Source organism: Podarcis vaucheri (genome assembly GCF_965113315.1).
Source record: "Podarcis vaucheri genome assembly, chromosome: 14".
In the NCBI taxonomy this organism is placed as follows: Eukaryota; Metazoa; Chordata; class Lepidosauria; order Squamata; family Lacertidae; genus Podarcis; species Podarcis vaucheri.
Genome location: NC_138752.1, coordinates 11052548 through 11065420, shown reverse-complemented (window position 1 = coordinate 11065420; position 12873 = coordinate 11052548). Strand labels below are relative to the sequence as shown.

General features: G+C 45.5%; 1 protein-coding gene and 1 long non-coding RNA gene across 12 annotated transcripts in view; both read left to right on the top strand.

The window, feature by feature from the left end:
• The window catches only part of MYO9A (myosin IXA), a 175013-nt gene that overhangs the window by 130166 nt on the left and 31974 nt on the right, over positions 1–12873 (top strand). For 7 of the 11 annotated variants that reach the window (XM_082198213.1, XM_082198214.1, XM_082198215.1 and 4 more), the window contains 6 exons: positions 1329–1434; positions 1978–2109; positions 3378–3501; positions 4675–4728; positions 8245–8447; positions 8781–8923. The exons of 3 other annotated variants lie outside the window; for them this stretch is intronic. In XM_082198213.1, coding sequence (XP_082054339.1) covers positions 1329–1434; positions 1978–2109; positions 3378–3501; positions 4675–4728; positions 8245–8447; positions 8781–8923 — 762 coding nt within the window. The remainder of the gene's footprint in view (positions 1–1328; positions 1435–1977; positions 2110–3377; positions 3502–4674; positions 4729–8244; positions 8448–8780; positions 8924–12873) is intronic. One more of the 11 variants, XM_082198212.1, reaches the window with a different exon arrangement.
• LOC309518572 lies at positions 9318–12383 on the top strand. The gene is made up of 3 exons (XR_014213507.1): positions 9318–11015; positions 11287–11757; positions 11839–12383. It is a non-coding gene; the product is annotated as an uncharacterized lncRNA (long non-coding RNA).

Genomic DNA, 12873 nt, shown 5'->3' with positions numbered 1-12873 from the left:
CACAATAGGATTGTACAGTATTGTGTTCTCTCTCAGATGATCATTTTTACAGCTTGCTTTTTTGTCCAGCAGGATATTTCCATGCAAAAAGCCTGTAAGGTTGTTGTAGTATATTCCACTAGGACTAAACTACAGCAACACATTTTACATGGGGCTGACTTTAGCTCCATGTAGCTGAAGATAATCAGAAATAACAGCAGGTGCTGTCACCATTATCACTGCATGCCACTTTTCCATAGTTAAACCATCCTCAGAGTGGTTGTTACATAGCTACAAAAAAGCACTCAAAAGCAATAAATGAAAACATCACAGTAAGTATACAGTAAAATTAAGCAATCCCCCCATAACTAACAATAAAGCTACAAAAACATACCTATAATTAAGCATATTCAGAGTTGAATACTAACCCCGACCTAAACTCCTAAACAATACCTTACCCCAGAGGTTTTCAACCTTTTTGAGTCCATGGCTCCTCTGACAAACTACATTATTTCTGTGGTACCCCCATGGGGAAACACTCTTGAGTTTCAGGAGCGCAGTTATGCCTGCGAAGCCATCAACTCCTCACCCCTTTTCAGACACCCTCCCTTGTGGAGGCCTCCCTCAAATTCCTCTCCCCTCTCCTCAGAAGTCCTCACCCACCTGCTTGCTTATTCTGAGGACACCTCAGCTTTTGGCAACCAGCACCCCCTGGCCAGCCCTAGAGGCACCATTTGCCTAGGGAGCTTGTAGCCTTTGGGAGGCAGAGACACAAGAGGGCATCCGAGGGAAGAAAGGAGGGACAGAGGTCGGTGCTGCCTGCAGTACACCTGACCATCATTCAAGGCGCCCCAGGGTGCCATGGTACACTGGTTAAAACCCCTGCCCACCCCAATAGTCTCTAGACATTCTGAGCAGCAGGTTTTGCAGGCACAAAGATAAGATTGGCCTTTCACAAGCAACAGCTTTTGTAGCTAGACTCAGTCCTCCCTCCTCCCTCCTGGGCTAGTGGAAATAGGCTAGCGAAGCAGGGAGGTGGTCTATGTATGGGTCACTATATGCTAGCTGGGTTCTTTCTTTGCACTGCAGACACAAGTCAAGTGCTGGTTTTTAAGTCCCGCTACCACCCTTATTAGCAATGCCATCCCTGTGGCACATTTGGATTGCAAGAGCACTTCCTCTCCTAGGAGGCTCACCAAAACCTGAGCATTAGGCAGCTTCTGAGACACGTTTGCTGACATTTGGAGGGCCAGAGTGAAGCCAGTGGGTGTGAGAATGGGATGTCTAGCAACTGGATCTTAGATTTTAATGTGTGTTCCAGTGAATTGAATTAAATGTGCTTTCTGCAGGTTTGCATGAGAGAAAGGAGGCCATTCGTGGGGTCTATTCAGTGATCAGCCAGCTTTCTGGTACTCATCTGAGTACCTTGGAGAGACTGATCTTCCACCTTGTAAGGTAATGAATGATAGTATGACTTTTTCCTCTTTCCCTCAATGTATATCATCATGTAACATATATGTCCCCTATCTTCCTGTATGCATCCTTGTGGTGGCAGACTGCATGCTCAGAGACCTGTGCATGTATACTGTAGCCATGCAGTGTGGCAAGAAAGCTACCTTGGATATAAAGTTCTGTGTGTCGTTGACTTGCTTAAAATCACACTGATTATGATCTCCCAAGGAGCACTACAATCCAAGCACACACACACACAGCAGCAGCAGCTAGTCAGATTGTTCTAGGTAATTAGTCACTGTCCTTCAGTTCTCAAGCAAAACGTTAGAATTTGAGTCTTTACCCTGTGGTCATCATGTTAGTGGAAAAATATTATATTATTCTTATTCTAACACACTTGCAGTGCTGAATGTGGCCAGCACCTAACAGGCCATAGAAATTGCCACCATTGTATACCATCTCTTTAACCTGTGTCCAAACTTTGTAATGTCCAACTTTCGGCCTTCTCACAAAAAAATGATGGTGTCATATTTTGGTGCTGTTTAGAATTGCCCTAGAGGAGGAGACGAATCGGATGTCAGCTAATGCCCTGGCAATTGTGTTTGCTCCCTGCGTTCTCCGCAGTCCGGATACTACTGACCCTCTTCGGAGTGCTCAGGATGTCTCTAAAACAATCAGGTAAAAAAAAGAAAAAGACATGCTGCATTGTAATTTCTGAAGCCTTCTCTATAATGTGCCACACCTCTGTGAGCCTGCCAGCCTCCTTTTTCTGTTGTGCTACTTTGCTTGTGTGGGAAGGGAGGTACCCTCTGGAAGCTGAGAGGGTGGGAAAGAATAAATAGTGGATGGGAAAGAATAAACCTTTTACATAGGAGCGAAACCCTCCAGTGCCTCTTTCTCCAGAGAACTACACAGGGAGATAGTTGCTTTTTACAGTTTTAAGGAATCATGAATAGCCTTGTGAGACACCATCAGCCATTACACCAACCCCACTCTAATCTTAGACTAATGAGCATGCCAAGTAATAATCATACCTCACACCAAGAAAACGGATGAAGGCCGCTCTCCATACTGGGACTGGGAACAAAGATCCAAGGCTAAATGTGGGCATGTAGAGGTGAATAGCAAGTAACACAGTTGTTGTCTGAAAAGGCAACTGAGTGATAGCAATACAGAAGTCAGATGTGCAGATTGAGAGGAAGAAGGAGCAGAGGTCAAGAGAAAGAAGGGTGAGGCAAAATCAACTGTGAAAGAAAGTGAAACCCATCACTTTCCCACCCGCTCAGCTTCAGGCCATCGTTATGGCCCCATTTCTGTATTTATTCTCACTGTCTGGTGGGTATCTTGCTATTGATAAATTATTAGTAAAAATGGAAACTTGTGAAAACCCTTCCCCTGAATAGACTAAATATGTACACTTTCTATCTCCACCCCAATTTATTGTGTTCAGCCAGCAGTCTCAAAGAGACTTCTATGTGTATTTAATTGTACATGATGATGAAAAATTGCATTTTTACCTCCAATGGAGAGAAGGGATGGGTGGGAAGTGATGTTTTTTTTCTCTCCCTATTGCAGTAAGCATCAACACCCTTCTTCTGAAATGCTTCTAATCACACACACACCTGCAGAAATTCCAGGGTTGGTGCTTTTGAGGGGGCAGCCTTCGTACCTGCATACAGTACACTGTGAAATTGTGGAGAATGTTTCAGGGGAATCTCTAAAGATGACCCATAGTGAGACTGGCCCTGTCAGTCATGTTGGTGACAGGCAGGCAGGGAGTACTGCTGTAGAAATGAGATCCCTGAAATGGCAGTCATCAGAATATACTTGGTTCCAGTTTCTCGGTCATAATGTTCAGAACAAGAACATTTTCAGATTTATCTCCTGTATACATGCTAAAGTCAAATGTAGCTCAGTTTTCCATCTTAACATGTTTTCTCTTTCAGCTGCATTGAGCTGATTGTTGTAGAGCAAATGGACAAATATCGGGCTCGCCTTAAAGACATCAGTAGCCTCGAGTTCGCAGAGAACAAGGCCAAGAGTCGGCTCTCGATGATCAGGAGGTCTATGGTAAGGAAAAGGAGTGGATGAATTCCTGGCTGACCATCATAACAGGAAGAAATTTATACCAAGACTCGTGGTCTTCCTGTTCCCCAGTCAGCCCACATTTGTTAGTGTAACTTTCCTCTTCAAGCGAGAATTTGGAGATGATAGATTGTGTGTCTGTTTCAATGCCACACTTGTTTAACAGCAGATTTGTTTAATACAGTATCTTGGAGCTGAGAACACATCCATGTCTCTTCTCTCTCTCTCCCCCTCTCTCTCCCTCTCTCTCTCTCCTCTTCCCACTTCCCCAATCTCCTCCTCTTCATGTCTTTCCAAACCTTACACATCCCCAAAACCTTTTAACACACAGTTGGGTCTAGCACATAAGCTAAAGTTTGGCTTTATCCTGGATCGAGTCTTCAGAGCTGCAGATGTGTACAAAGCAAAAACTCAGAGAAGGTGGGGAGCAGTGTGTCTCTGGCATTATCCCACAAAGACCAACCCATTAGTTCCTTGGAGGGGGTCTGATATTTTTACTTCTCGTGGTTGCCTTGGTGAATTTGGGCCACTTTAGCTTGTGTGCAGTTGGCCTTCCTCTGTGAGCAACCCTTATTAGCACCTGGTTCTCCTTAATCCTACAGTGCTCTCATCTGACACAGAACATTTGCTTCCCTCCCACATGCACGTGCCAGTGGGAGAACTGTGGTGAAGCTGCCGTGCATATTTCAGTCCAGCACACGCTGAGCTCCTTTTAGCAGTTTGCTTCCTGTTGCCTCACTGCCTTTCTGAAATATGAAAAGCTTGCACACTGTTAGCTGGGCTGCTGAGTTGAAAGGCAGTCTGAAGTGGCCTGTTTTTCCCTCTGTTTGGAGATGAACACATGGCAGGCTTTGTAATGTGTCACATTATCTGCTTATATAATAGGGCTTGGCTAGTCATGTGGCAGGTGACCCAGTTACACTGCTGGAAGCAAGCATGGGCACTCTGAGTCCTCTCAGCATGCTGTATTGAGAACACACAATCAGCGCTAATGCACCTCTTTTATGCAGCACACAGTGGCTTGTGGTTTACTTATGCTTTCTCACAGTTGCAGCTGAGACCTGGCTTCCGTTTGAAAGCCTAGCGCCTCTTTGAGAAAGGGTGATGGCACGTGCACTCTAACCTACGCCTTTCCTTTTCCTATCCTCTCTAATCCAGAAACCTGTACTAATTGCCGTTAGATTTATGAGCATAACCCGCAGTTCGATCCCGGTATGTATCAGAATTGCATTGCACTGACCTTGTGCTGTAACCCTCCACTCATTTCAGTGCTGCTGCATGCTCCATGCCCCAACACACTTCATAACTGTGTGTGTGTGTGTGTGTGTGTGTGTGTGTGTGTGTGTTTGTTTGTTCTCCCTTAAACTGTCCTTGGGTTCTTCTGGTAGAAAATAGGTACCAACAGATGAGGCCAGTTTTCCACAGGGGTGGCAGGAAAGGACTCTGAATAGTGACTGAGGTTGCAGTGAGCCAAGTACCGTATTTTTTGCTCTATAAGACTCACTTTTTCCCTCCTAAAAAGCAAGGGGGAATGTGTGTGCGTCTTATGGAGCGAATGCAGGCTGCACAGCTATCCCAGAAGCCAGAAGAGCAAGAGGGATTGCTGCTTTCACTGCGCAGCGATCCCTCTTGCTGTTCTGGCTTCTGAGATTCAGAATATTTTTTTTCTTGTTTTCCTCCTCCAAAAACTAGGTGCGTCTTGTGGTCTGGTGCGTCTTATAGAGTGAAAAACACGGTACATTGCTTTCTTCCAGCATCTGATCTGCAAGTGGTCTCTAGAGGAGTGTAAAACACCAGCCTGTCTCTGTTACTGATGGAACAGCTTTCCAGTCACAGATTGAGGCTGGACTTCCAGGCAGTTCCAAACAACTAAAGCAGGGATGTGGAACATATGGCCCTCCAGATGTTGTTGGACTCCAATTCCCATCAGCCCTAGACAGCAGGACCAGTGGTCAGGGATTACGGAAACTAGTCCAGCAACATCTGGAAGGCGCCACATTGCCTGTCCCTGAACTAAAAGTATATCAGAGTAAAGTTGGAAAGTTGTATTTGTGATTTGTGACCTTACCATTCCCTTGAGCTTGGTTTCCTTACATTTTTATTTTCTCCTTTTCTGCCTTCTCTACTAACCCTTTATTTTCTTCTAAGTGATTTTTCTCTTGTCTTGCCCGCTTGATCAGTCCTTTTTTCATGTTAAGATCCTAAGCAACAATTGCTTGGAAGAGGGCAAATTCAAATCTATCCTTCTGAAAAGCTATTTCCCCACCCACCTTTTATTAAACCTAACAACAGCAACAACAACCACCACCACCACCAGCATAACCTTAGCTAGAATTCTCAAGAAGAACCAGAAAATAAGAAAGCGTCCATTACCCTGCTAGAGAGGGGCAGTGTAGGACTCTGCTTTCCCCCTCTTCTTGCTAGAAGAAATGCCAGTGGTAATTATGAATCTTCCTTGCACATAAATGAACATAGGGAGTTGCCTTGCACTGAGTCAGATCTGTCTAGCTCAGTATTGTCTCCAGGAACTCACTGCTGCTCTCCAGAGTGTTTCACTTTATCAGAAGTGGGGTACTGCCACTGTTGGTTCATCTTGACTGGTTTGTTTGCTCTGACCATCAGTGGCTCTGTAGGATCCTAGGCAGGGATCTTTCACAACACCCGTTACACAGGATGCATTTAACTGAAACGCCTGGGATAGAAGTTGATACCCCTTAGGCATACAAAGCACATGTTCTATCACTGAGACATAGCTCAAATAATTGGATTCAAGTTATATACTAAATATAGGTAAAGGTACAGGGACCCCTGACCATTAGGTCTAGTCGTGACCGACTCTGGGGTTGCGGTGCTTATCTCACTTTATTGGCCAAGGAAGCCAGCGTACAGCTTCCGGGTCATGTGGCCAGCATGACTAAGCTGCTTCTGGAGAACCAGAGCAGCACACAGAAATGCCATTTACCTTCCCGCCGGAGCGGTACCTATTTATCTACTTGCACTTTGACGTGCTTTTGAACTGCTAGATTGGCAGGAGCAGGGACCGAGCAATGGGAGCTCACCCCATCACGGGGATTTGAACTGCCGACCTTCTGATCAGCAAGTCCTAGGCTCTGTCGTTTAACCCACAGCGCCACCGGCGTCCCATATACTAAATATAGTCCTGTTTAATTTTTTTCAACAACAACACCGGTGGGGCATAACCACATTAGAGAATCAAATATATTTAAATTTAGATAAGCATTCGGACATTACTGTGAGTGAAACAACCTGTCCCCCACACACAAATTTAACACAGGCCTTTTCTGGAGGAGGTGGAGCTCTGGGGGGGTGGCAGTTCTGAGCAGAGGAGCAGTGGAGATGAGGAGTGAGTGGTGTTTCATCTACCTGCCACATCCCTGCCTCAAATCGCTGCTCCCAAACAACTTTCCCTTTGGGATTTCAAGCACATCTTTCTGAGAGTGCACATCTACAATTCTTTAGGCAGAAAAGCCGCTGTACAGATTGGAGTACAGATCTGGCAGTCTGAGAGAGGGATTCAGTGCCTTCTCCCCACCATTTTTCTCAAGAGCTCTTTCACTTGAAGCTGCTTTTCCCTAAGAAAAACAATTACTGGACATTTTCTGTACCTGCACGTGGGTGTACTGTGCAATTGCCTTCATGCCCTTTCCCAAACCAGTTGGCAGGATGCTGAAGTAGATGGGACCATTTCATCTGATCCATCAAAAGTTGTTTTTGTGTTTCTATGCAGATTCTCAATGGTGTATAGAAAAGATCTTTCACACTCCATTCTCACTTTTGCAGTTATTCTTCTAGATTTAAATGCAATCTTGCAAGTGTGCAGTTCAAAGCCTTGACTCTTAAGAAAGCAAATTGTATCAAATTTGCTTTCAGCGCTTCGTTGGCTCTTCTAGCACAGAGGCGCAACCTTGGGATATTTTCTATTTATCTGAGACTACAGCACACAGTGTCCGTCTAAGAGGGAAAAGGGAATTCTTTCCTGTTATATGAACGTCAGCTCCACTCTTTCAGAGGTCCAGGATTGCTTCTCTAGAGCAAGCTTATTCAAGAAGAAGAAAAGAGACAGCACTAAAGGAAATTGTATAAATAGAGACGGGTGTGATCCTGTAGGATCCAGTTCCATAGGACAGTCTGGAACTGCCTGATCAGAATTTGAATATTTCATGGCACTGTCTTCAGGAATAGCTACCCTCATGCAGTTGTTAGTCATGGAATTTCACTACACAGTGCAAAATGGAGGATAATCAACTATAGGTGGATTTATATCTTGTTCTCAGACTTTCCACCTAGAAAAATACAAAGGTTTCTTACAATATTGTGTGGGAAGATTTTATATAGTACAGTATACTATATATAGTATAGTAATATAGTATATAGAAATCCAGATATTCTCTTGCACAGATGCTTTGGCCAACAGACTGAGGTACCTTTGTTGTAAACTACATCTGTAGAATCAAGGAGTGACTTCTGATATCTGCCAAAATTCTGCTCATCAACTATAGTTGAAATGTTTTTTGTTTTTTTAAGAACCTCTGAAATAATTTGTGTGTCCTTAAGTGTGTATTTGCTTCCTGTTTTGTCTTTCTCTGCCAGTCACAAACAGGTATTGTTTGTTTGCTCATTATATTGCATACATATATCAGGGGTGTCAGTAATTTTCAGAGTGGGCTTAAAAGGCCGTGCTCCTCATTAGCGCTACTGTGCCTGCAGGGAAAAGGTCGGCTACATCGTGGGGCCTACCCAAGTCCTTCATCTCCAGCTCCTCTCCGGTTGCCATCTGCCCCTGATGCTTCTGAAGAAGTCCTGAGTGGCGAAGAGGCCATGGAGGCGGAGGTCTCTGAGCAGCAGAAAGTTGCCATGCAGGAAGAAGAGAGGGTTTTGACGGAACAGATTGAAAACCTTCAGAAAGAAAAGTAAGTCTGGATGAGTGGAACTGAGGCGCAAGGAGGGTGGTCAAGGTTGCCACGGTTCAAGAAATGAAAGCCTCACATAGGAGCTGGGTTGCACATTCAGATTGGGAGCAGGTTTGTGATAACCAAATGCTTTCTAGAACCACCCCAGCTGTAAATATCTTACAATGTATCTTCAGTTAAAATTGTTTGGCTTCGTTTGCCCAAAAATGTTTGCTCCAGATAATGTTGTGTTTTCTAGTGACCTAAATACTCCCGTACTTCCAGACTCCCTGCTCGCGCTGCTGGTTTCACTTCTTCCTTTTAGTCCCAATTGTTTTTTGTTTGTTTCCTCAGGGAAAACCTAACTGTTGAGATGCTGGTACTAGACCCAAGAGCCTCTGATGATGAAACTCTGGAATCTGAGGCCTCCATTGGCACTGCCCACAGCTCTGAAAACCTGAACGTTGGTTATGAAGGAGATACTTTGGACAGAGCAGGTGAAGAAAGACTGTTCATAGTTAATTCGTCCATATGCACAAGATGGGATTAACTATCTTTGGGTGTCTGTCTTTGCTTATGCATTATAACTCATGTGTCTGCTTTACCATATGCAAAGTTGAACTATAAATCAGTTTTTTGTTGTTTTTTAATTTTTTTATTAAAGATTTTATTGTTTTACAGAAGTATGTGTAATGTCTCTCATATTTTTTCCATGTAACATTTTTATAAATCCGTTTCATTTGTTGAGACATTGGGGGGGGGGAAGGGGAGGAGGGAGGGAAGATGGGGGGTGGGGTCGGGTGGCGATGTTTCTGTTATGCTTAATGTATGTAGAGTTTGGTGTCAGCGCTGTTTGTTTTGTTCACTTGTGTTCCTTTGGTGGTAAGAGAGGTTGGGGTTGGCCTAGGGTGTGATTGTTTGTTTGTGATTGGCTGTGGTGATCTTTGTCGTGTGTGAGTGGAGTGGGTGGGTGTTTCGGATCAGGTTAGCCATATTGATTTGTATGCTGTTGGTGGATTATTGTCGTTGTCTTGTTGGGCTGTGTATGTGATAAAGGAGAGCAATACCGGGGTAAAGGCGTCTTCTTCTGTTTGTCCCCGTGTCAGTTTCAGTTTATTGGTTAATTTTTCTAGTAGGGCTGTTTCCCGTACTATTTGGTACCATTGGTCCATGCTTACTCCTGACAGGTCTCTCCAGTGTCTGGTTAAATTGTTTATGGCTGCTGAGAGTAGGTGGGTTATGAGTTCTTTGTGGTGTAAGTGGGCATTGTTGTCTTGGAAGATGTTTAGTAGGGCCAATTCTGGGGTGATGTCTAATACTTGCTTAGTTATTTTACATATTTCTTGCATGGTTGTTTTCCAGAATAGTTGGATTTTGGGGCACTCCCACCACATGTGGAGGTATGTGCCTGTAGAGGTGCATGCACTCCAGCATTTTGGTGAGGTTCCTGGGCATATCAGCGCTAGTTTTCTTGGTGTTAGGTACCTCCTGTAGGTGAGTTTCAAAGTGATTTCTTTTCGTTGATATGGATTTAAAGGTGGGTTTAGACCACATTCTGGTCCATTGAGGGTTTAATATCATAGCCTATGTCATTCTCCCATTGTTTTTTGATTGCGTCTAGGGGGTTTGTGGGATTTTGGAGTAGTATTTTGTATATTGCGGATACCATCCCTTTACCGTTTCCCTTTGTTGTTAGGAGGAGGTTTTCGAAGGTTGTCGGGGGCCTAGTTGCTGCTGATTTTACTGTTGGGTTGTTTAAGAGGGCATGTAGTTGGTGTTGTGTTAACCAGGGCATTTGGGTGTCTTCTAGTTTGTCTTGTATTTCTTGTGTTGACAAAGGTTTGTTATTTTTATAAGAGTCTATTAGGCGATATAAGCCTTTGGTTCACCAGGTTTTTATCTGGAGGTTTTGTGCTGCATGGTGGAATAATGGGTGGTACGCCAGGGGGATTAGTGGGGTTGGGGATAGTTTGCCTATTTCTGTTTTCCATGCTTTGAGCATGGTCTGTGTGTACCTATTAAGTGTTGTAGGAATTTTCTTTAGTTTGTTTGGGAGGAGTGGGTATGCTGTGGTGCAGGTGTTTTCAATTGTGTCCCTCTCTAGGTGTACCCATTGTTTTGTCTCATCTTCGAGTATATATGGGATTATATGGCGTATTTGGCTGGCAATGTAATATGCTTTATGTTGGGGATTCCCCATCCTCCTTCTGAGGTGGGGAGGTTCAGGTATTTGGAGCTTATTCTTGGTTTTTTATGTGAGAAGATAAAAGAGTGTACCGTATTTTTCGCTCTATAACACGCACCTGACCATAACACGCACGTAGTTTTTAGAGGAGGAAAACAAGAAAAAAATATTCTAAACAAAACAGTGGATGTATGATTTTTGTGGTTCATGCTGTGGCCACAGACATGTGATCTGACGGTGAGTTTGGGGTAGCCCAATGCAAAAATCCTGAGGATCCATGTGGATCCATGCTTTGTAACCACGTTTTTGCACCATTGCGGCCCCATGAAACAGTGGGTACGTGTGTGTTTTTTGGTGCAGGCTGTAGCCATGGACATGCTATGTGATCTGATGGTGAATTTGGGGTGACCCAGTGCAAAAATCCTGAGGATCCATGTGGATCCATGCTTTGTAACCACGTTTTAAGTGGGGAGGAAAGTAAAAGCACTCAAGGGACAAGGAGCACACGTGGGGGTGTGGAGAAGGATGCTGCTAATAATGCAGGAGAGGCTCCTCTCCTCTCCCGCTTTGCTCCTTTAAAACAAGCAGGCTCTGCTTCTCTCCCTCCTCCCCAGCTTGGCAGCTGCCGAAACGCTCACACTCACACTTAAAGATAATTAAAAGCAACGCACTAAGACAAACAAAGGAAACCACGATAGTAACCACTCTGAGACAAATCAAGAAAAATTGCGACCAACACTCTCCCCCAACAAGCGCAGTGAGGTCAAAACACACACACACAGAGAACCAGCCCTAAAGTCGCAGGGCGCTGGAAGTCGCAGGGGCGCTGGGGGAGTGAACGGGAAGCAAGAGAAGGAGAACGATCCCACACAGACACACAGAGTATCAATCCTAAAGTCGCAGGGGCGCTGGGAGAGCGCAGGGGCTCTGGGAGAGTGAACGGGAAGCAGGAGAAGGAGAACGATCCCTCACACACAGAGAGAGAGACACACAGAGTATCAATCCTAAAGTCTCAGGGGCGCTGGGAGAGCGCAGGGGCGCTGGGAGAGTGAACGGGAAGCAGGAGAAGGAGAACGATCCCTCACACACAGAGAGAGAGAGACACACACAGAGTATCAATCCTAAAGTCGCAGGGGCGCTGGGAGAGTGAACGGGAAGCAAGAGAAGGAGAACGATCCCTCACACACACAGAGAGAGAGAGAGACACACAGAGTATCAATCCTAAAGTCGCAGGGGCGCTGGGAGAGTGAACGGGAAGCAAGAGAAGGAGAACGATCCCTCACACACACACAGAGAGAGAGACACACACAGAGTATCAATCCTAAAGTCGCAGGGGCGCTGGGGGAGTGAACGGGAAGCAAGAGAAGGAGAACGATCCCACACAGACACACAGAGTATCAATCCTAAAGTCGCAGGGGCGCTGGGAGAGCGCAGGGGCGCTGGGAGAGTGATCGGGAAGCAAGAGAAGGAGAACGATCCCTCACACACAGAGAGAGAGAGAGGCACACAGAGTATCAATCCTAAAGTCGCAGGGGCGCTGGGAGAGTGAACGGGAAGCAAGAGAAGGAGAACGATCACACACACACACACACACACAGTATCAATCCTAAAGTCGCAGGGGCGCTGGGAGAGCGCAGGGGCGCTGGGAGAGTGAACAGGAAGCAGGAGGAGGAGAACGATAGCTCAAGCACACACACACCCAGCCCCTACAGTGGCTAATCCAAAATCGGACAGCAAAAAACTGCAGGCAGGGACAGAGCACGGGGTTGTTTTAAAGCCGCCAACCGGACAGGAGCCACTTACACTCGTGTAAGTGGCTCCTCTCCTCTCTCGCTCTGCTTCTCTCCCTCCTCCCCGGCTTCGCTCGCTGACAGGAGCTGCTTACACCCGCTTTGCTGTTTCAAAGCGAGCCACAGACTGCTCACGACTGCAGCAGATTCCCCCGCCATCCGTAGGCATTCGCTCCATAACACGCACAGACATTTCCCCTTACTTTCTTGGAGGAAAAAACTGCGTGTTATGGAGCGAAAATTACGGTAGTTTTCTCTGCCAACTGCGGAGTTGGGTTGAGGGGATCCAGATTGGGAGGGTTTGGAATAGGTAGGTTAGTTTTGGGAGGGTGATCATTTTTTGATCATGGCTATTTTGTCTGAGAGAGTGAAATTCATGGTGACTCCCACTGCGTTATCTGTAATTTTAATGTTACCTATGTTTGTTGATTCCACTGAGGGGATCAGACCCTGTGTGAGCAGAACGCTGTCC